We start from the raw sequence: 23,834 nt of genomic DNA on the forward strand, positions 1-23,834 counted from the left end.
TGTATATCTACAAACAATCACGTTTATAAACATATGCACATTTGGAAACGTTTCATATAAAAAGTCTTTATATAAAAAAAAAATTTCTGTACGTGTAGTGCAAGAAATCACAGGGTACGTTTTGACTCAGTGTTGCCAGATCTTCATGGGGAAAGAACAAGCCCATAATAAACTTAAATCCATGTAAGCCACACACCAAAATACTGTACGTGGCCATTGACAGTGGAGTTCTTTCATACACGTTGCTTCATCCTTATTTTATGCTTCTCAAGTACTCTGATGATTGCTTTTGTGCAAATCATATTCACATTCCCAAAAGTGATATTGTCTGCCAGCACTGTCCCAAATTTCCCCCAGTTTTATTGCATTGTTGCCAATCATGTCATTATAATTGCCAATAATCATATTGTTTTGTACTGCAATAGTTGGAATATATATTGAAGGATGCTCATTTCAGCTGTTGTTTTGATGGAAAATCCATACTATTGATCCAACTGTTGAATGATTTGAAGGTAAGAGGCATCATCAAACGAGAAAAAGCTCATTTTGAAGACAAAATATTCAAATTCAATAAATCAAATAAAAATGAAGATGGAATTTGATTAGTCCTTTTAGTCATAATGATAATGAGACATGAAGAATAACCCTCAAATGACAATTACAGACAAAAATGGAATAACACTTCATTTATTCATCATTTGTTACACACAATGTACATCATTTATATATACTTTTGCATTCAAAGAGAGAAACACAGAAAACAATGGGAATAAAATGTATAGTAACTAAAAACACACTAAAAGTGATTCATTTAGCATAACACCAAAAGATCTGTTTCTTTGTATGAAATTTACCCCTAATATGTTTAGGTTTTTAATTTAGCACAACTAATTTGATGACTGCATTATAGTTTCATATGATCTCAACTTTTTACCAACTAGTAATGGCAACTCAGGCTGTTTTAAATGAAATAATGGACTCCAGGCCATTTAAAATGAATCGATATGGATGATTCAGTGATTTGTTGTTAAGTATTTCTTATATGATTCAATCATACAGTCTAGAAGTTCTCATAGTGGTGAACAAAATGTGTCTGGTCGCGTTTGTTCATTTGCTGGCAGGCCTTCTCAACATTCTTAGTCAGACCTGGAGGACCACAGCTAAACACGCCGATCTTCTCCACCTTTAACAAAGAAAAATCATCAGTGGTGTACATGAGGTCAATGTAACTGTCACAATGATCTAATTAAATGACTTATTAACCTAAAACTTAAAATGACTCCTTTCCAATGATCCCATATGAATCACAGATATTTACTAATACATGAAGATTTAGAAAAATGCAAAGATAACTATATCTATAACAATAAAGATAATAACGATAACTATAACTATAAGGATAACTGTAACGATAAAGATAACTATATTGATAACTACAACGATAACTATAATGATAAAGATAGCTATAACAATAACGATAAAGATAATTGTAACTATTACAATAAAGATAACTATATTAGCGTCCACAACAACACCCAATAATCTACTATTATTATAAATGCATGCTGCAGTTTTGTCATCTCCCACTTTAAATGCTCAAGCTCTTTAAATCTGGTGGATGCTGATTGGCTGTCAATGTTTTATTGTTCATCAGCTGGAAAAAATGTTTCTGAAAGTGACCCAACGATATCGTTCCTTTGTGTCGTTATCATTGTGGTGTAAACTTTCCTATTCTCATAGAAATAGAATGATTATTAAAAACTTTATAATTATCGTTATAGTTATTGTCCATGGTGGAGTTTAATGGTAAAGCTCCAATGCATCTTAGATGCTAATTATTTGGTTTCTGACCTCTGGATGAACTTCTTGTAGCGAACTGAGAAAAGCCAAAAAGGGTGGGCGGCCGAAGTGTGTGACGGAGCGTAGGCCGGTGAACAGACTCCTATTCCACACCTTCTGAAAGTGCCGTTCGCAGACATACTTGAGAAAGAGAAAGAGAGAGATGATTTTACACTCAACCATAACTTCATATCAGTTAACCTACTTTTAGTTATGTCACAGTAGTTCAGTGGAACTTGCAGTAACCTTATAAACCAATAAAAACTCGTAATTCTCAAATAAACTATGGATTTACTAGCATGGTGGTGCGGAGATCGAATTTCTCAGCCAGCTGTGTGATGTAGATGTGTACAGACACCAGCTCCTGAGCGTCCATGTCCTCCACCTCTCTTATGATGTCAGACACCCACTCGAACTGACGCTGAGTCCGTGTCACCCAGATAAAATACACCTAGAGCCACCATGTTAAGAGTCGTTAAAAACCGAATCATTAATTACAGGACATTGAAAACTTGCACGTTGTAGTGTACCTTTTTGCAGTGAAATTTGAACTTGACTGAAGATTTGAACACCAGGTCTTTTAAGATGGAAGCAAAGGGTGTGACTCCAATCCCAGCGCCCACCAATACTGACACCTCATAGTCTGTCCACTCCTGATGACCCTCCCCAAATGGCCCATCCAGATACAGCTGTGGAGATACAGCAGGGTCAAGCTTTCAAATACTGCTAATTTTATCACAAAATTCAAACAATAAATGCCATTTTTACACTCTTCAATATGGCGCGACAGAGCGCTGTAGTGCCTCAGTTCAAGTGACAGAACAAGGGATTAATATATCTGAAAATAAATAGCGTTGAATATAATAGTTTTGTCAATCATTTTAACTTCTAATATTATGTACCAAATGAGGGGGCTCCCTGTATGGTATCTGTATCGGCAAATATAATTCTAAATAATCGGTTATCGTATCGGGTGATAAATGTAGTATCGGTGCATCCCATATATATATATATATATATATATATATATATATATATATATATATTGGGATAACCTAATGCATTCAGGTTTATCTACATTCATATGAACCAAAGACAAACTGGCTATCCTTGCCTTTGGATATCCTCCAAGCTCCTGGAGTTTCTCAGGGGTGTAGGCCTCTCGGAGTTTACTGGTCCAGGGTCCCACTGCACGAATATGAAGGCTGAGGGTCTCCTCATGTGGTGCAGAGGTCAGGGTGAAAGGATGGTACTCATCTGTGCCCAGCGCCAGGCATGCAATACGTACCCACTGTCCCGAGCGGTAGACAAAACCTTGTGGACGCTTAAACTCGAGGTAAGTTACATCTGGCAGTTCAGAGAAATTGAGAATCAGGTTTGTTATCAGTGCTACTAGTCCACTTTAGAAATTCTACTTACCATAAATAACTTTGCCAGTACGTCAGCTAACTTTCATTTGAGTTTTAGTAGACTGTTTATTTTGTTATTTTAAGGTTGGAGTTAGTTAAAGTTCACACGTACAAGCAAAGTTACTTATAGTCAGTGTTGGGGGTAACGCATTTCAAGTAACGCGAGTTACGTAATCAGATTACTTTTTCAAGTAACTAGTAAAGTAACGCATTACTTTTAAATTTATAAGAAAATATCTGTTACTTTTTCAAAAAAGTAATGCAACACACCTCTCCTGTCCCTGAGTTGAGAGAAATTGGGAGTAAGTGCATTGGCACTTCCTTCAAGCTGAGGCTTATTGATTTCACTTTTAATGTGAAAAGGCCTTCACAGTTGCCAAAACATAACTTTTGGGTTTGTTGTTATTAAAAATAAATAAGCGAGCCCAGTTCAAGTAACAAAAAGTAATGAAAAAAAGGTAACACTTTAGAATACTGTTCCATCATTAATGAATAACTACACAAGAACCCATGAGTAATGCAATATTATCACTCTAGTAACTAACAAGTAACTCTGATTAATGAATTAGTAAGTGATAGTGCTTAGTTGAATGTGGTAGTTCACTATTAGCTAATCAGTAACTATTATTTTTTTCATACCTCCCCAAGAATTACTGTATACAGGCTGATAATTAATATGAATAATACATAATGTATCATTCATTCTCAAGTAAAGGTCATGGTAACCCACTAGTAATGACTCAAGTATTACCAAATTCTTCAGAAGGAATTACTAATTATTTGGATCAGTATTCTAAAGTGAAGATCATGATAACTCCCTAGTAATTACTGAAATCATTGTAAGCTTTTGAGAGTTTTGTAAAGTATTGGATAGTAACTATTCAGGTGTTACTACATCCTTCTTAAGGAATTACTAATTATTTGGATCAGTATTCTGAACTGAAGATCGTGATAACTCTCTAGTAATTACTGAAGTCATTGTAAACTTTTGAGGTTTTTGTTAGGTCCTGGTTAGTAATTCATTTAGCTAGATTTGGTAACACTTAAATCATTACTAGTGGGTTACCGTTATCTTCACTTTAGAATACGGATCCAAAAAATGAGAAGTTTCTTCAGAAGGATGTAGTAACACTTGAGTCATTACTATCCAAAACCTTACATATATCTCAAAAGCTCACAATAACATCAGTCAATATTAGAAAGTTATGATTATTTTCACTTTAGAATACTGATCCAAGTAATTAGTAGTTCATTTAGAAGGATTTGGCAATACTTGAGTCATTACTAGTGGGTTACCATGATCTTCATTTTAGAATTAATTATTCATTATGCATAATTCACATTAATTATGAACCTGTATAAAGTAGTTCTTAGGAGTTCTCAGGATATATGAAAAAAATAGTAGTTATTGGTTAGCTAATAGTGAACTACCAGTTTCAACGTAGCGCTATTACTAAATAAATCGTTAATCAGAGTTTCTTGTTAGTTAATAGTAGTTACTACAATGTTAATAGTGCATTAGCCATTTGTTCCTGTGTAGTTATTCATTAATGACGGAACAGTATTCTAAAGTGTTACCAAAAAAAATAATGTAATGTATTACTTTCGATAAAAATTAACTAAAAGTAACGCAATTAGTTACTTTTTTATGGAGTAATGCAATATTGTAATGGATTACTTTCAAAAGTAACTTTCCCCAACACTGCTTATAATCAGTAGAATGACTATTGGGTGACCATCAACATAAAGTGTTAGCAGATACTAAGTACAGAGTCTACTAGTACTCTAATGATTCATAGTTGACATAGTTGCAAAGTTACTTATAGCTAGTAGAAAGTCTAAACTGGACTATCGAAATAAAGCTTTACACAACTGGTGATTTTAAACATCATTTCATTTTAAAATCAATAAAGTGAGTCCTGAATTTGACTCAAGGTTTCCTATTCTGAGGCAGCCAGAGCAATTAGAAGTGAACACTTTACAGCACATGACACAGCGCTGTGTGCTCGGGCCCTGGGAGACTCTGAGATAAAAGAGCTTTGTGCTGGATCTGCTGAGCGTACTGTCTACCTGAGGGCAGCAGCTCGGCTTTCACCACTGGGATCTCCACCTTCTTCCTGTTGAGGCTGATGAGCTTGTCCAGGAGGAAGAGGAGGCCAGGGGGGATCAGGTAGATGTGGAAGCGGGGCTCCTGGAGGAGGGCGTAGCTGCCGTGGATCACAGTCTGCCAAATGAGATGAGAGAGAAAGAGAGAAAGTCAGTGTTCACAGTTCCTGTGTCCAGTGTCCGCGCCAGACGTGTAACTTTCAAAATGAAACAAAAACAACGAAAACAAAAACATTTTCAAAATGAAACGAAAAAAGAAAACACGAAAAAAAAAAAAAAAAACACAATACAAACAAACAAAAAAAGATTTGTGTTTTTAAATACAGACTCTTGTTTTGAAATACAAACAAACAAACACATTTAAACAAAAGAAAAAAAAGAAAAAAAAAAGAAATAATTATTCTAATCATTATCGTTTCTGGATATATTTTTTTATTTTGATCTCCCACTGTCTGAATTTCAACTATATTTCAACAATTTTTCTTAGTACATAATACTGAAGCTCTTAATTCAAAGCTCTTATTAAAACTCATAAAATGAATAGGTGTTTTTTTCCTTTACCAGGACATAAACGAGCACATATAGGTGGTGTGTGATCCAGAATCCTCTAAAGCTGATGCGTCTGAAATAGTGCGAGGCGAAGACATACATAAAGGCAAAAATCAACAGCAAAAGAACCCCAGTGAGACCTGAAAGAAAAAACAAAACAGAGTGTTACAGCAAACACACATCTAGAAAAATAATAAAATATAATAAAAATAATAAACTGACTCTATAAATTTAATACTGAATATATCAAAAGAACATTAAATGTGCAGCTATACCAGGAACTGTCTTGAAAAACCAGAAGGTCCATTTCAGTGGAAGCTCAGACCTGCAAATGACCAACACACAGAATTGTGGACAAGGTTTCCCAGAGAATATTTTAAGTTCCCATTAAGTTATGAAAATGTTATTTCTTAATGTTCTTTGAACATTCAAAACACCCAGCTTTTTAAATGATTTAAAAATCTTTTCCACGGTTACACGAAGATTCCAGAGAACATTCCATTTTATCAAACATTATGGGAACATTATTTTGAATGTTCTTAGAACCATCTGAAACAGTAGTAACATTTAAAAATTGTTAGATGAACGTCTAACTAAAACGTTTCATTTGTAAATCAACACGAATTACCCATTGTTGGAGAACACTCTAGGAAACAGGCAGGCAAGAATGCTGAGGTCGCTGATGCAGAAAATGTAAACGTTGACCACATGACCCAAACTGTGAACAACTGGGACAAAAAAAAATTACATTATCAATATTACATGAGCACATATATTAATATAATTGATGTATGGCACATCACTTTGAGGAAATGTTACATTATGTAATGGAACTTTGAATCCTGGTAATTAAATGAATCAGCTGTGATTCACATATGCTATAAACTGCACAAATATGTCTTACCACCCAAACAGTTATGGTGATGTAACATTCTACTGAATCATATCTCTGTTTAAATTCCTTTGAAAGGCAATTAAGGAAGTTTACATACTAAATGATAGCGTTTTGCACAATGAGGGAATTGATCTTTTCTGACCTGAGAGGACAACAGCAACTATAGCCATGTGACGGTGAAGGTCAATGGCCGCATCGAATGGGATGTATCTGTTAAGAAAAGTCTCCCTGCACATGGTTATCAGGTTACGGCACACAGTGAGGAGCATGTAGGGAAACAGGAAGGAGATGGCGGCCGCAGAACCACGAGACACGAGCACACCCACCATGGAGGTCTCTGGGATGCCACTGGCGTGGGCCTGTAAACCATAATCTACAAACATTGCTATTGGTTTGCAATCATTAGTGCGGATCTCCAGTGTCACAAATTAGGAACAATTCAACATGATCATAATAAATCAAGTTGGGGCTTAAATATGCACAATACAATGTTCAGTGATGAAAAGAGAGAATATAAAGGGACACTTACAGTAGCATCTTTCCAGTCCCAGCCCAGCTGTGATCCCGTATATGATGACCATGCAAATGATATGTCTTCTGTAGTTTTCTATGAAGCGTTTGAACTGCTGGATCCATTGCTGCACTGGGTTTCTGTTGTAGCGCTCTCTCTGAGGCCTCACGTACACCTTTGGGTTGCTTTGTTCAATTCTAACAGGGGAAAAGAAACATATTATGCTTTAAGTAAGGTGGTTTGACAAAAACGACACCTTTATTGCTTAAACTTGGGTTGGGTTTTTTCAAAAGGCAACACTGTCTTAGTCCTTCAGCCTGTTCTGATGCCAAAAAGAGAGCTGGATAAATAACTAATAAACAGGCAGATATGTAACTAATCATGCAAAGAGGTGGATAACTAACTACCTAGAAAGACAAGTCGATAAATAACTAAATATTTAGACAGACATCGGGACGAATAAATAACTAGACAGAAAGACAGCCAGTTAGATAACTAATTTGATAAACTGACAGGTGGATGACTAAATAACTAGATAGAAAAACAGACAGATAACTAACCAGACAGAAAGACAACTAGAGATATAACTAATTAGATAGACTGACAGATGGATAACTTACAAACTAAATAGAAACACAGATAAGTAACTAATTAGACAGACTGATGTACAGACAGGTGAATAATTAACTAACTAAACTGAAAGTCAGCCGAATAGATAACTAATTAGAAAGACGGACAGGTGGATAACTAAAGAAAACAGCCAGACAGATAACTAACCAGACGGAAAGACAGCCAGAGAGATAACTAATTATACAGACAGACAGATTACTAACATACTATTTATCTGTCTAGTTAACTATCTGTATTCTTGTCTGTCTAGTTCAAGGATATCCAAACTCAGTCCTGGAGGGGCATTGTCCTGCAGAGTTTAGCCTGGAAGTTTCTAGTATACCTAGTAAGACCTTGATTAGCTGGTTCAAGTGTTTTTAATTGGGCTTGGAGCTGAACTTTGCAGGACAGAGGCCCTCCAGGAGGAGGATTGGACACCCCTGGTCTTATTAGTTATTAGTCTGTCTGCCTATTTAGTTAGTTAAAATCATTGTGGTGACTATTGTACAGGTCATCTCCACTCACAATGTCTTCATAATATGTAAAAATCTAGTTATTTCAGCTACTGCATTAGCCTGTTTAATTTTGTTTCATTCAACTAAAGATTATGAGGTTTGAAGCGAAACCTGACCAATATTACGTCACAGAATGGCATCACTTCCCGCAAATACTGATTGCCACATTTCTCAATAGCCAACAAATGATGGGTTTCACAAAAGCTTAAATCTAACACCTAGCTGAGCTCCTAATGACCATAACAGCTGTCAGAACACGTTACATAATGCAACACATGCTCTAAAATGACCACGGCAGAGATATTATACATTAAAGTCTCACTTCTTGATCTGTCTTTGACGAAGTTCCTGGTCTTGCTCCCCCTCAGGCCTGTGAGTTAACTCTTCCACGGCTGAAGAACTACAAAGGAAATTAAAAACAACTTTAGGTGTATTACTGTGTACTCATTTAGAATGAGTTTCATGTTATATCATTTTTCTTTACCTATTTTTCTTAATGAAAGATACTCGCTGTTGTCCGGATAGTTTTTTCTTACCAAGTACTTCCACGCCTGGGAATACATGAACAAGTTTCAATGTAAAATGCATCTGTGTTGGGTGAACTAAGAAATATAATGACATGTGGGATTAGACCATAAAGAAATATATCCTTAACCTTTAATATTGAGCTGAGCTGAATGGTCTCGCAGCAGAAAGTGAAAGTCCTCCCAGGAGAAGGAATCTTTGTTGTAAACACCTGCTGCCTGAAGCATAGCTGCAATACCATCATCAGCCTGACTCTTAGATAAAGCACTTCCAGAGATATCAATGAAAGACCTGCACAAGACAAGAGGAAAAACTGACTAGAAGAAAGAAGAAATCCTTCAGAGCATTTATTGAAGTGTAAAAGTATAATCTGAATCTCAAATTTCAGGTTATTATCAAGAAATCTTTGCACAAAACACTTTTGTTCTCTACAAGCCTCAAAAACAAACAAACATCAGAACCGACCTGAGTAAGGAAGTGAACTCTTCCTTGGACAAGAAGCCATCTTCTTTAACGTCATGCATTGAAAACAGAAGCTTGGACTTCTCCTCGGGAGTACCTGGATTTGAAATCCAAAACCAGCAAACACTGTAACACCCTTACCAACACAACACAGTAACACCATAACACTGTAAAACTGTAACATTCTAACAACACTAGGTTACTTTGTAACATTGTAATGCTGCAACATTGTAACATCCTATCAACATAGCAAGGTGATTTTGGTGCATTGTAACATTCTAATACTGTAATGTTGTAACATCATAACACTATAAAACTGAAAAACAGTTACATCATGTAACAACAATGAAACAAGGTAACTTTGTAGCATTGTAACATAAAACTGTAACATTGTAACACTGTAAAAATTTGAAATTGTAATATCCTAACAACGTCATTTTGTAGCACTGTGAGATTGTAATATTGTAACACCGTAAAATTGTAAAAGTGTAACATCCTAGTAATGTAACAAAGTAGCTTAGTTACATTGTAATATTGTAAAACTAACATTCTAACACTAACATTAGCTTCATTCAGACTGTCAGCCCAAAACTGATTTTGTGCATATCTGGATGGAATCTGATTTGAATAACTGTCCACACAGTGTATCGCAACTGTTCATTTCCAATTTATGTGTCCAGAAGCGCTCCGTTTTACGGAATGTGCATTGGTTTCTATGGCAATGCTGTTGCGTTGTTATGCCTACGCTAAAAACAACAATAACAGCAATACAGTTTGCAAAACAGATGTTGTCTTACGACATGACAACATTGCTGTCGCGTTGGATTATATTTCGTCTTCTAAGGCAGCGGCAGAAAGGCAGGAAGCTGGAATGTACGACTTTATTCCGTGCTGCCTTCTCCGTTGGATTCAAAACTCAAAGAGGTGCGTATACTAGCCGTACATTGTGTTTTCTCACTTGATTTGGAGTTCGCAACAACACAAGCTTGTTTCTGAAAAGACGTTTATTATGTTTTCTACAAAAACGTCTGACGTATTTACGTTTTACGTGGTGTGAAAACGTGAAAAAGCTACACTAAATACAATCTAAATACGGTCAGACTGAAATGGATTTCCAGGAATGCGCTTTAAATAGCATTCCAAAACACATATTAATGTAGCTCGAAGCGGATTTCACGTAGTTCATTGCCATTCAGACTATCTAAATATGATTTCAATTGGATTTGCATAAAAATTGGATTTGGGTTGACAGTCTGAACGAGGCTATTGAAACGCTGAGAAATTGTAAAATTGTAACATTCTAACAATGTAAATTTGTAGCATAGTGATATTCTAACATTGTAACACTGTAAAATTGTAAAACATCCTAAAGACATAAAAAAAGTAACTTTGTAGCATTGTAATACTATAACATTGTAACATCAGTAACAAGGTAACAACAAGGTAACTTTGTAGCATTGTAACATCGCAACATTTGAACACTACCTTTGTAGTATTTTAAAATGGTGATATTTTAACAAAATATAATGAAACACTGCACTGCAATACAAAAGATTTGAACAACCTCACCTGTCATGAAAATGACAATAACATCCAGGAACTCCTGAAACGAAAGGTATCCGTTACCGTCCTTGTCAGCCAGTGTGAACATGGACTCTACAAAGAGTGAGTCAGGCTTTAGACCAAGCACGCTGGCAAATTCAACTCGTGTGAGCTCACACTGTAAAGCTTCTCTGGTCCTATTGCTCAAGTCTCCTGCATCACTTTTATCAATGTCCAAGACCTGGAGTCCAAAAACACATGTATGATGTTACTACATGACTTTGTGACACGACTTTTTAGACAAAATGACCTTGTAGACATATGAAGAGACAACAGAAACTCTTACCTTTGAAAAAGCGTGCTTGAAGAATGTCTCCACAATCTTTTCTCTCTGTGCTCTGGTCACTGCATCTCTGAGAATCTCTTTCTCACTACTTTCCTTTACAGTTAGACTCTGAATTCTGCCCTCCAGCTCAGAGCGCAGGTGACCCAGGAACTTTGACCTCTGACCAACTTCCTCAAAGAACAAAACCTTTTGGACAGAAATCCAGCATCTTAAAGTCTCATTGAGCATTAGTTGAATGATGGCAACAGACTGAACTACCAAATTCCTACCAGATCATACTCTTTGGGGATCTTCAAGAGTAGAGCACGATGCTGATGGTCATTGGATATTAACACATTGAGGTGGTCTTGATTGCCCAAGCTGTGAGAACTGAGAAGAGACCCGTTCTCATCAAAGGTCTGGAGTACTGTCTTCTCGTTGAACGCAAGTGCGACTTGTCGGGGTGCTGTATTGTGCCCCAACCACTCTTTGGCTGAACAAAAAAGTAAAATGCAATGACAGAAGTTAATAAACTCATCTTCATTGGCATTTCAGACCAATGTGACACTGCATCTGATATTACTGACCAATAGTTTCATGTGCAGGTTTCTTGTCTGTGGTGGAACCTCTGAGCTTCTTTTGGAATCGTTTGTATCTGGCTGTCCGGACATGAGCAACTACACAAGCTACTATGTAGCTTACTGTTGAGATATCAACATTTCATTCATTTTTAAACAAAATATAAAAAATAATGAAAATACATAATTACTGTTATATAGAAATGCTATAATTTATATAAAATGCTATATATAAAATACTAAATTCAAATAAATAAATAAATATATAAATAATGTTGTTATATATTTTTACTATAAAACAAGTATAACATTCCAATCTTTTTAAACAAAATATAAACAATAATGAAAATACATAATTATTGTTATCTAAAAATATCATTATTTATATAAAATGCTATATATAAAATTACTATTATTTAAAACTCTAATAAATAATACTATTTTTAATACTGTTATTATCCAATAAATAACGCTACTATTTATTTTAATTATTTTAAATGTAAAAAGTTCACACAAAGTTCCATTCCAATATGTTTTTGTAAAAGATTAAAAACCATGAAAATATATAATTATTATTATATAAAATACTATTACTTGTTTAATTTTTTTGTGATTTAATAATTAATGCATTAAACAAACAAACAAACATTTATAATTCTAGATCAAATGCAGTTGTCTGTAAATATATGAAACTGTAAATGTAATAATTAATGTTTTTTACAGCACACACAAAAAATGACGAATGACACTGACCAACTGGAAACAGGAAAAGTACTGCCACCGTTACGCCAAAACCAGCCTTGCTGCTGTTGTCAAAGTAACTCATAGAGGAGGCCTTTGTACAGGGGTGAAGATCGGAGGATGTGATTGGCTGAGGCTGGGGGCAGGGATCACCTGCACAAAAAGCCCAATATAAACACATCACGGCTTTATAATATGATTTTGTCATGGAATATGTTGGTGCATGTGGGCTGCTTATTACCGTTCACCCAGAAGAACACATTCTTTTGAATGTCGCCCTCCTCTGCACTGGTGACGTCCAGAAGGACATCATGAAATGTGGTGTTAAGTATGGCTTGGATCTCCTCCTCAGTGAACAACCTGAGAGGAAGAATATATTTCGGTATTTAGTGTGCTCATCTGACAAAACTGACATGGCTGTTTTTTAAAGGAGTCATGAACTGAGAAACCAAAATTCCTTTTGACATATAAGAGGTCATTGTACTATAGAACCATCCTGCAAGGCCCAATCCCAATACTATTTCATACCCCTACACCCCTTGAAACAGAGTGTCAAGGTGTAGGGTTGAAAATATTCCCCTAAGAAATGGGACACCACTACTATACCGAAAAAGGTTAGCGATTTCTAATTACTGGGGGGACTAGCCCCCCTCAATGTGTATGGTGGTTATCGACCTGGTCAGACATGAAAATATGTTGTGGCACTATTGTGCAGTCAGTAATTAGTTAACGTTAGCAAACTTTTTTTTTTTTGCAAACATTTCTTTGAATAACATGACCGTAAATGTGAACACACGATTGAATGTAACATAAAACAAATGATTACTTTTCATTAAAATCTTTATTAATGCTAAAAATGCTTACATTTGTGGGTCTTTTTGTTTGCTCGGGCAGCCATGCTTCAGCTGTAGCTGGTTTACGCTGAGATAATTTGAATTCGTTTGAAGTATGGTCTTCAAAATTCTTCGTTTGAGAGGCTATCTGGCTCTTCCCCCTACCCCTCCAACCAAAAGAGAATCGAGACATCCCTACCCCTTCACGTGAACGTAAGTGTAGGGGTAAGGGGTAGAAATGGGATTGGGCCTAAGTTTCAGAAATCAAATTTTCTCATTAGTAAAATAGCTTATATTGAAGGCAGTCTGCCAAAACGACAGCGCTTGGAATGTACGACTCTATGATGTAACAGTGTGGATAAGCATCGCCTCCGCAGAAGAAGATCAACGCCTGCTTCTACATCACTGCTTGTTTAGCCCCGCCCACCGATTTGCACATGTAGTGTTTACAAGAGAGGCGAACGCACAGGTCTATGCAGAAACCAAATGATAAAGATGGCTCTGAAGACAACAAGATGCTGTACAGTGCCACGTTGTGGAAAAACAGTGTTTGCATTGCCTTCCTTCTGATCCCAAATTTAGGAAAGAGTGGATGAACTTTATTTTTAATGAAGATCCAGACCGTGCAGTAAGAACTCGGTCCTTTGTTCACTTCATTTTACCAAAGATTCATTTAAAAACAAGGCACAATTCAACAGGATTTTCAAAAAGATTGAAAGTAAAAGAGGATGCTGTGTCGACAGTAATGTTTAACACAAGTGTGTAGACTGACGGCTGAAGGTCTGGAATCCATGGCAGCTTTCATTGGCCAAGGCCCGCCCATGTCAAACAACCAATCACAGTTCGTTTCGTTCAGCGTCACGTTTCGGGGCGTGGAAATGTCGCCACAATAACAGACCGGTGTGTAAAACTCTCGGACGTATTTTAAAGATTCTATGCTGCGAACTTTAAATATTTATTTAAATACTTTTGAAAATTCAACGTTTAGTTGATCGTGATAAGCGCTCGTCGTCACAGTTGTAAACACGACGGCTTTCTTCTTTCATGAGGGGGTTTGGCGTCACGGCCTCTTTGTTTCCAGGCAGAACGTTAAAGAACGCGACACACATCTGCCGGAAATCCTGTATAAAATAGCCTATTACTTCTAAATTATGTTTTTTGATGTAAAAATCTTGATAACATTATAAGTGGACCTCAGAGAACAGTACAAAATGAAAAACAAAGGCAGTTCATGACCCCTTTAAGTAATCACCAAAGGAAAATGTCCCACCCGTTTTGTTTATTCTCAAACCAGAAGCGGTCAGCGTTCCTTATGCGTTCAAACTGGTCCAGGGTGATGGTGGAAAACACTGGACCTGGCCCCCCTTGTGATTCTAGTAGGCCGCCCACAAATAGATCTAGTCTGGAGATATCGTTCTCATATAACTCTGCGAGCTCCCTTAACAACTGAAAATCAGTGAAAAGAGTTAAAAAACAAAAAACAAATAGAACACTGCATACTAGATTTTTGCATTATCTGAACAATAAGTTTGATAGGTAATGGGCATTCTGGGTATTTGTTATTGAGAGATTCTTGCTGATGGTTGTAGCAGCACCTGTGTGTTATTCAGTTTAGGGTTGATCTCGTCCCAGCTGTTGACCGGCCGCATGTTAAGGCTCTCTCTGATCTGGTTATAACTGGGCAGCCCAAAATCACGCCCCCTCTGGATGGTCAAAGCTACTGCATCAGAGCGCGAGAACCGCATGGGCCCGTACATGTAGTCTAATGGAGAAAAGGAATAGAGAAGATTTAACAACAGATCTTTTTGATGTCATTAAATGAATTGGAAAATATCTAACCTCTCAAATCCTCCACAATGATGTTGTCCTCTCGCTCAGCGATCTGAGAAGCCATGCCCATTATTAGCTCATCTACATCCTGACTGGACTGCAGGTTTGGATTCTAAAACATATATAACTTGATGATATAGTAATGTATTTTTTTTTTATTTCATATTATAATTTGATAGTAATTTTTAAAATTCATTTCTAAACAAAAATTGCATTTATATATATATATATATATATATATATATATATATACACACCCACTATGTTTAAAATTTTAATATGGTTGTATAATCCAAACCAAACCCCATTTATCATGACTCACATTTCGGTTCCAGAAGGTGTTGCATAAACGCAGTCCAGGAGATTTACTTGCATCGCTGTTCACAGCATTTTTGTAGTGGCACGTCCTGTTTCTGAATCCCAAAATCACATTTCAGCACAATTTGAGATACAATTGAGGATTTTATATGTACACTACCGTTTGAAAGTGTGGTCTCAGTTTATTTATCGTATAAATATTTATTCTATATAACTTTATTTAAATTTTATTTTCACACACAACATCATATAACATTCATTCAAAACAAACAAAACAAAACAACAGACATATAATCAATACTTTAAAAGTCCAGTCAAAAAGGAGAGAGAGAGGGAGGGAAAAAAAGAAGAAAAAAACAAGTCATTCCTTTATATAATTGAGTATGTTAAAGAAAAAAACGCTTCCAAGCATCAATAGTAGAAGGCTTGGCCCCATTAATTCGCGCTGTTGTACGTTCACAAGTCACTATCTTCAGGAGGTTATGGATCCAATATGTTTTATCACACATGTGTGGTGTAAACCAGTTTTATTGTCTTCTTCGCAGTCGTAAAACCAGCAAACAACGTTCTCTTTTGTATTAAGCTTATACAGAAACCGGCATCATCATTAAGAATACATAAACCTGTGTTAGCAAAGCAATCAGTTTGTAGTAAGGAGGATAAAACCATGTTTACATGTGCTCATAGATTAATGACGATAGGACACTCCCAAAACATATGAAGAAAAGTAAATATTTATTGATTTATTTAAAGTAATTACTTTTACTTTTAAATTATTTTTATTCGGCAATCAAATTGCGTTAAAACGTTTCTATTTCAAATAAATGCTGTTCTTCCTATTCATCAAACAATCTTGCAAAATGTATCATGGTTTCCACAAAAGTATTAAGCAGCACAACTGTTTTCAGCAATAATAATAAGAAGAAATATTTCTTGAGCATTTCTGAAGGATAATTGTGACTAAGAGTAATAATGCTGAAAATTCAGCTCTGATCACAGAAATAAATTACATTTTAAAATATATTCAAATAGAAAACAGTTATTTGAAATTGTAATAATATTTCACAATATTACAATTGTAGAAAAATAACATTTTCTGTATTTTTGATTTTTTTTAAAATCCAGCCTTGGTGAGCATTTGAGACTTCCTACCGACCCCAAACTTTTAAACGTCAGTGTAAGTAAGTCTAATACTATTACATTTTAATAGAAATTCTTCAATGTTACTATGTCAACAGTTCTTTGCAATGATTAAAATTAATGCAATTTTAAAATGGCTTTCAACGGATCAGTTTTACAAAAGTGATTTCAGAAATGTACCTTTTATATACACCAGGTGGTGCAAGAGTCAGTCCAAACCTCACAGCAGCAGCTTCAAACTCAGCAGAGATCCCTGGATCAACGTATTTCTGATAACCTGCAGAAAGACGGTGCTGTGTGATTCAGCTCATAATATATATTCCATTATTAGTTCATATTTTTCACTAACCACTGTGAACAGTTCTGCCCTCAGCAGAAATGACATACTTGGCATCTGTTAACCTGTAATGACGTAGATGCCAACGACATGCTGTCAACTGCAAAGCCAACTGCATTTTACGCAAACCATGAGAGAGATTTTAACAAGACCACAGGTTAGTCTTGTGCAGCCAATCTTTTGACTTGTGGCATAAAGTCTGTTCACGTCTGCCCACATTTTTTGTTCAACATACCACAACACTAGACTAGTAACTTTATATTAAATAACTGTAAAGTGGAATATTCTGTCCGGCCTCTAGATATGAAATATCAGGATATTAATAGCATTTTGCAACATCAACAAGCAGCTATTTTCTATGTATGTTACCAAAACTTGAATAAAATGTTGCTGCTTTAGCTCAAACCATGATTATATACTATACACATGCATACATACATATATATACATGCATACCGAACTGTCATGTTAGTGTACCGTTACACCCTTACACAGCAGAAGGAAAAAAGTAAACATAAATTGCTTTTTTTTATTTTTATTTAACAATGGTTTACTGAACAAATTGTTCTTTCTTTAAATAAATTCAGTTATAATTAAAATTTTCTTAGGGATAAAAATCTACCTCAGCTTCTGCTCTTAACTACAGGGAGCCTGATTTTTTATAATCAACACTCAAATTAAATAATAATTATACGCAAACATGTAAACTGTTTCTAAATTTACTTTTAAATTATACAATTTCTATTTGTTGTTGAAATATTATAATTTACAGAGTCATAACTTGTTTCATAAAATATTTCTTTTAACATATGCATTAAATAATTATTTATTACAAGCTATTTTAATGACGTCTTTCTGCGGTTGAAGCACTGATTGAGTGATTACGTGAGGGCCGGGGTAATACATTCATGTATATTTCACGTTAAAACTAGTAGTAAAGAGGAAGGGATGATCGTACTCCACGCCGGCGTCAGAACTGAGGCGTTAGTATATGGCGATATGTCACACCACATCAAAGAGCGTCAAAACGGCATTTATTAACTGCTTTGTTCAGTACACGTGCGTACCGAACCGAAAATTTACGGTACGAATACGTTTACCGTTACACCCCTAATATATATATATATATATATATATATATATATATATATATATATATTTAAAAAAATTTGTAAAGTTAGTAAAAAACAATGCATTTGGCTATATTAATTGAAATTACAAATATAAAATAATTAGTAATACCCACTACATATAAGTGGAAGTGAATGAAACTCAAATTGTAGGGCTACCTTCAGACTGTGGTCAGTAGGTGTGCCGTCTGAGACTTAGACAAACCACAGAATACTGGAGCATGTGCTCATTCACACACACACACGCACACGCACGCACACGCACACACGCGCACACACATGCACACACACGCACACAAATGCACACAAATCTCACCTGGATAGGAAGTTACTGGTATTCCCAGATAGGCCGGCAGCCACTCATAGAATGCTATATTCTGAGGAAAGATCGATCGCCAAATCAGAAATAAGACTGATATATCATTATAATTATATGCCAGTGTTCAAAGGAGATATTAAGTGAAGGACACTGCGTTACGCCCCTCTAAACTGGCACGTGTTACATAAAGTGAGTCAGTAATAGAGGATCTGCTTTACCTGAAATGTTGCAATAACCCTCTTTCGGGCATTTTGGAAAAGCTCTTCGTCTGACCAAGAGGGGTGTTCCTTATGCAGTTTGGAGGCCAGGTAATTGTGGTAACGAAACCAAATAATTCCCTCAGTGACCGTAAAGATGTTCTCATTGGCCCAGGCATTCCCAAACTCTGAGAACACACAAAACCAGCAGCTGAAAACTTGCAAACTTGCAACATTTCCATAAGCACTTTGCATACAAAACCCATACTAAACCTGCACAAAGTGAAAGGTTCTTCTGATCTGTGTCATCTTCTCTTGTACTTTATTGCTTAATGTTTTGCTAGCTATGGAGCCATTTACAAGAGTTAAATGTACATAGATTGAAGATTATTTTCAAAAAGCGATGGTCTATTGGCGTCACATTCGAGTTAAACAAAAGCTGTGGTTTATTTAAGAGTATTTTACGTGCCATACCTCATTTTGGTGTTATGTAATTTTTTTACAGCAACATACCAGCCGCACGTTGTTATGGGTTTTAGCAGACACATGCTCATGCAAAAGGATTGAACCTGGTGACAGACTAGATTAGGAGCAAAAAGACTTCAAATGCTACCTGAATCCCTTACAAAAATGTTCCACAGTAACCATAGTGACTGATAAAATATTATAATTACTATAGTCACAGTTGCAACAATACCACTATGTATGTATGTATTATAATTGATTATTTTTATAATTATTTTTTATAATTGATTTATTACTATATTTATTATTGTTATTATTATTATTATCATTATCATTTAATTCATTCGTTTATTAAATTTATTTATTTGTTTATTTATTAATATGTGTTTATTTTTTTCCATTCATGTATTATTTATATATTCATCCATAAATAAATAAACACTACTACTAATACTAATTATTATTATTTTTATTATTACTATTATAAATTTGAACTATTATTTATAAATAAGTCTATTTATTTATTTATTTGTACTAATAATACATGTTTAATGTATTTGTCCAAAACTAAATAAATGGAAAAATGGGTAACAAACAAACAAATAAAATAGTTATCCATTAAGAAAATTAAAAAAGTGCTTATTTATCCATAAACAAAGAAACAAACAAGTGAATGAATAAATGAATGAATGAATGACAAAGCTTCTGAAAGCTTCTCAGTGTTTGCAGAAGGTCTTATATTAATTTATGATTTATAGCAGTAAAATAATTGCAGTTACTATAGTACTTTGAAGGAATCTATGGATACCATGGTACAATTTTGTAAGGGACGTTGCAAGAAAGCATGACTGCAAAATATTCCAAGTCATACCAGTCAAAAACTCCTTGATTAGCCACATGACTACTGGTCATGTAGTGATAAATAAAAGAATGTACTACAACTTAAAGTAGCTGCTCTATATGTTACCATAGAGCTCCTGTGAGCCTGGGCTGGTGCTGGGGTCGGGCGCGCTCCACATGGGGCATCCGCTGCTGCGCCGGGGCATGTCCTGTGAGGAGCCTGATGCCAGCAGTCCTCCGGAAAACACTCTCAAGGCGTCGCACCTTGAGCTGGACCATCCATAGATGGAGCTGCCATCTATCCATGCAGTCACGTGATTCACCTGAAATGAATTATGCGTAAATTAAAAACTCGGCAGGTCCGTTCTAAATCCCATACAGTCTATTGTGTCTACATACGCACCTGCGTTCGAGGATTATTGGGACTATTGCCTGTGCTCGGATCCCACTCTGCTCTCTGGAACTGGAGCAGGACCGGTTGCGAAGAGTTAGAGCCAAAGAGAGGATCTTCTTTTTGGACTTTAATATGCATGAACTCGGGTGGGCAACCAGGTCTTCGGGATTCTGAGATCTCAGACCACACATGGTAACCTAATGTAATAATAAAGAGCATGTATTAAAGTGGCCATCATGAGGAATCAAATTCTCCTTGATCCTTTCCAAAAAGGAGATGATATCAGGAAAACATCTACTGAAGAGCTCTAAAAAGGGTTTAAAATTCTTAATAGAATAACAGTGCATAGATAGGTCTGAACCGTTTGAAACAGTTCACAACTCAAGCAGTTAATCAAAACTCACTTTCAGATGCCTGATAGTCACTCCGACTCGAAATGAGCCAAAATACCAGCGTATCTGATCCTATCATACTCAACAGTCACTGAACTGAGGAAACAGTTACAGCTGGAGACCGATGAGCCGGTGATATGCAAATGCAAGAACCAAACGAAAGGTCCAAATGAAAGTTTTTACAGTTTTCTCATTGCTTATATAAAAAGGTGAGCTGAATAAGACTATTTTATTTACTTTATATGCTTTAGACATGTAAAACATCCATGTTTCACTTCATTATTGGGTGCTTTAATAATATATTTGTGCATACGTTACATCATTGCGTTATTATGTAAATTAACTAATTAATCAGTTATTTGAACCAGTTAACTGAAACCAACTGTCCGAAAGAACCAGTTCAATCAGATTTTCCTATTTGCCTGAGGCTGTTGATTACATTGTAAATATTGTTCAGTTTCTTGCACAGACTAATCGCTTCGCTTCATAAGACCTCAATATATCAGCAGTGCCACAGTTTCAGCTAAAAATCTTCTTCACTGTTCTACTCAAGGAAAAAAGTCACCTATATCTTGGAAGGCCTGAGGGTGAGTAAATTAACAGCTCATTTTTATTTATGGGTGAACTTGTGAACTTCTGCAATCACTAGCTACATTTACATGCAGCCAAATAATCGGTTTATTGATGGACTGATAGCTCAGTCAGACTGAAAATCCTTCAATAAAACTACTCAATCGATCCAGTTGAGCTTGAGCCAAGTGAAATTTCAATTAGATTAAAAGAGGTGGTGTAAACCTGAAATAATCCAATCAAAAGGAAAAAATTAAGCAAGTAAACACTTGAATCTAACTATTTTCTCAATCATATTCAAAAAATAAGTGCTATCCCAATTGACTGATTCAGCCCATTTTGTGACAGAATCATTTTCATGACATTTCACTAAAATATCTGACTCAAAAGGATGAATGATTCCTTTTTTTGGTAGTCTTTGCACTTTTTCTTTGTTGCTGTAACATGGAAAACTCCCCATTGTTCGACGAATAGAGGTTTATCTAATCTAATCTAAAAGCATGAATGATTCCTTGTAAACTGGACATCACTACTCCTCTCATGAATTCCAATGAACACACTTACACCCCGCCCCATTCACACGGGGCGTCGGCATCAACGCCTCCCGTTTACTTTGAACAGAGTGACATCAAGCATTGCCAAACTGAATTGTGGGTCCATTGCATCACGTTGGGTCCATTGCTCGTGGCAGAAGTTGAAAACTTTTCAACTTTTCAAGTGCCAACACAGGCGTCAGCCAATCAGATCGCCTTATGCAAATACCCTGGCGCAGACGCTAGCCAATCACATTCATGCAACACCAGAAAACTAATGTGATTGGCTGTTGTCACTTGCGTCAGCACCAAGCTTCAGAAACACCCTCCATCAAGCATTGCCGCCGACACCCTGTGTGAATGTACCGTTAGGAGAACCAGGGTGGATTTATAACAGTCTGACTGAACTCATAAGATAATAATACAGTGAAAGAGTAATTTTATAGTGCGTTTGCATCTGTTTTGAAACTTGAATGTTCCAGTCCCTATTCATTGCAATTGCATGGAAAAGAGTTACTAGCAATTTCTTGGTTTTTGTACCATGAAAGAAAGGACTGGAACAGCATGAGGGTGAATAAATAGTAATATTTGTATTTTTATTGGGTGAACTATCCCTTTAAGGTAAATTACACTCAGGATGCCTTTATTAAAAATGTGAAACTATAATTAAAGGGCTGGCTCTTCAATCAACAGGTTGCGGCTTGTTTAAATGAAAGCGTCACTCACAGAAGGCCACAGAGAGAACGCTTCTGTTCCTGTAGGACATGAGACCAGATTGGCCACTCATGGCTATGTTGCTTATCTGGCGAGGGTTGGGCAGGTGCGGTTCCTGTCGAGGCAGACAAACGCCATCCATGTACTGCGCCGGAAAGAGACGGACCAGTGCTGCACCTGTAGGGAGAACATCCTGATGTTTCTTTCCTTCTTTTTTTTAAATAAAATGCCTAAAGAAAGTATGAATTCACTCACCTGCAGCCCCTCGATCGTGATCTGCCAAATTATTGTACCATCCATCATACCTTTGAACTTCACAGGTAATTGCAGAATTGGCACCTGTTCAGTTCAAGATTAACGGGAGTTTTGCAACATTATAATAAATGTGAATCATCTTATAATGTAGTTGATGACCTATTCATTTACACAAACTCTCTCTGTTTAAATCTAGATTAAGCTAGATTTAAATCTTTAATTATCTCTTTAGCCAAGCATTCATATAATGCATCTCATAATCTTGTACTGCAGTTATATCTGATAAAATGCATATCATTATTCTTTAGCTTGGGTTGAACAAATTCATTTTTGCTTGTTTGGAACAGCAACCATGGAAATTCATGTTTTTTCATATATGCACAAAGTGAGGTTAAAAAATCTGACACCATAGAAAATAGCCTACTGTAATTTTTTATTAAAAAACTGCATAAAAAATTTGAGCGGATAGTCAAACTAAAAAAATAATTAAAATCATAATAGTTTTTATCATTTCAAAGTGCAATAGATAGATAGATAGAAAATATAAATAAAAAATAATTTTTCAAAATTGTAAATAAAACAAAGATTATTAGAGTAAGTTCCACAAGAAAGTACTATTTTAGTCTTTTTACTTCACAATTTCACTAAACTCTATGTAAATTGCCATTTCATGTGATTATTTGTGAAATTTACTAGTAATTTCTGAGTGAAAATGGTTTCTACACCACTTTTTTTCCAGATAGATAGATTTCTACTCACCAATAGCTTGACAGAGAACAGACAGTGCAGTTAAAGTTCTCCAGAGTACCTCACATGAACCCATTCTTGCAAACCAATGAAGCATCTCTTCACACAAGAGCACTTCACTTCAGACTAGAGAAAACCGCAGTGTACAAGCAGACAACTTTCCTTTAAGACGGACAAATCGGGAACTTCAGAGCAAACATTTAAGTATTTAAAA

General features: G+C 35.8%; 1 protein-coding gene across 1 annotated transcript; it reads right to left on the minus strand.

The window, feature by feature from the left end:
* Positions 1-23,740, minus strand: duox (dual oxidase). Its single transcript, XM_058767366.1, has 33 exons — positions 23,633-23,740; positions 22,874-22,957; positions 22,631-22,795; positions 20,419-20,606; positions 20,143-20,338; positions 18,732-18,898; positions 18,511-18,571; positions 16,908-17,004; positions 15,592-15,682; positions 15,279-15,381; positions 15,035-15,201; positions 14,710-14,885; positions 12,848-12,966; positions 12,619-12,759; positions 11,875-11,988; positions 11,578-11,780; positions 11,309-11,494; positions 10,990-11,203; positions 9,424-9,517; positions 9,089-9,249; positions 8,918-8,984; positions 8,756-8,833; positions 7,328-7,506; positions 6,941-7,171; positions 6,532-6,631; positions 6,179-6,228; positions 5,916-6,043; positions 5,319-5,472; positions 2,954-3,186; positions 2,370-2,528; positions 2,135-2,290; positions 1,852-1,980; positions 1-1,183 (listed from the first exon to the last, which is right to left on the minus strand). The coding sequence occupies exons 1-33, from the start codon at positions 23,715-23,717 to the stop codon at positions 1,061-1,063; spliced, it is 4,599 nt and encodes a 1,532-aa protein (XP_058623349.1). The 5' UTR covers positions 23,718-23,740; the 3' UTR covers positions 1-1,060.
* Positions 23,741-23,834: the final 94 nt, after the last annotated feature.

The sequence above is a fragment of the Onychostoma macrolepis genome, chromosome 25 (assembly GCF_012432095.1).
Source record: "Onychostoma macrolepis isolate SWU-2019 chromosome 25, ASM1243209v1, whole genome shotgun sequence".
Classification (NCBI taxonomy): domain Eukaryota; kingdom Metazoa; phylum Chordata; class Actinopteri; order Cypriniformes; family Cyprinidae; genus Onychostoma; species Onychostoma macrolepis.

What these genes read in the sequence shown, in the direction of transcription:
- duox (XM_058767366.1), bottom strand. Translation starts at nt 23,717, where the DNA reads ATGCTTCATTGGTTTGCAAGAATGGGTTCATGTGAGGTACTCTGGAGA. An exon ending in TCACGATCGAGGGGCTGCAG is followed by an intron (nt 22,796 to 22,873) that starts GTGAGTGAATTC and finishes TTCTCCCTACAG; the next exon opens with GTGCAGCACTGGTCCGTCTC. An exon ending in AGCTCAGCTCAATATTAAAG is followed by an intron (nt 8,985 to 9,088) that starts GTTAAGGATATA and finishes ATGTATTCCCAG; the next exon opens with GCGTGGAAGTACTTGGTAAG.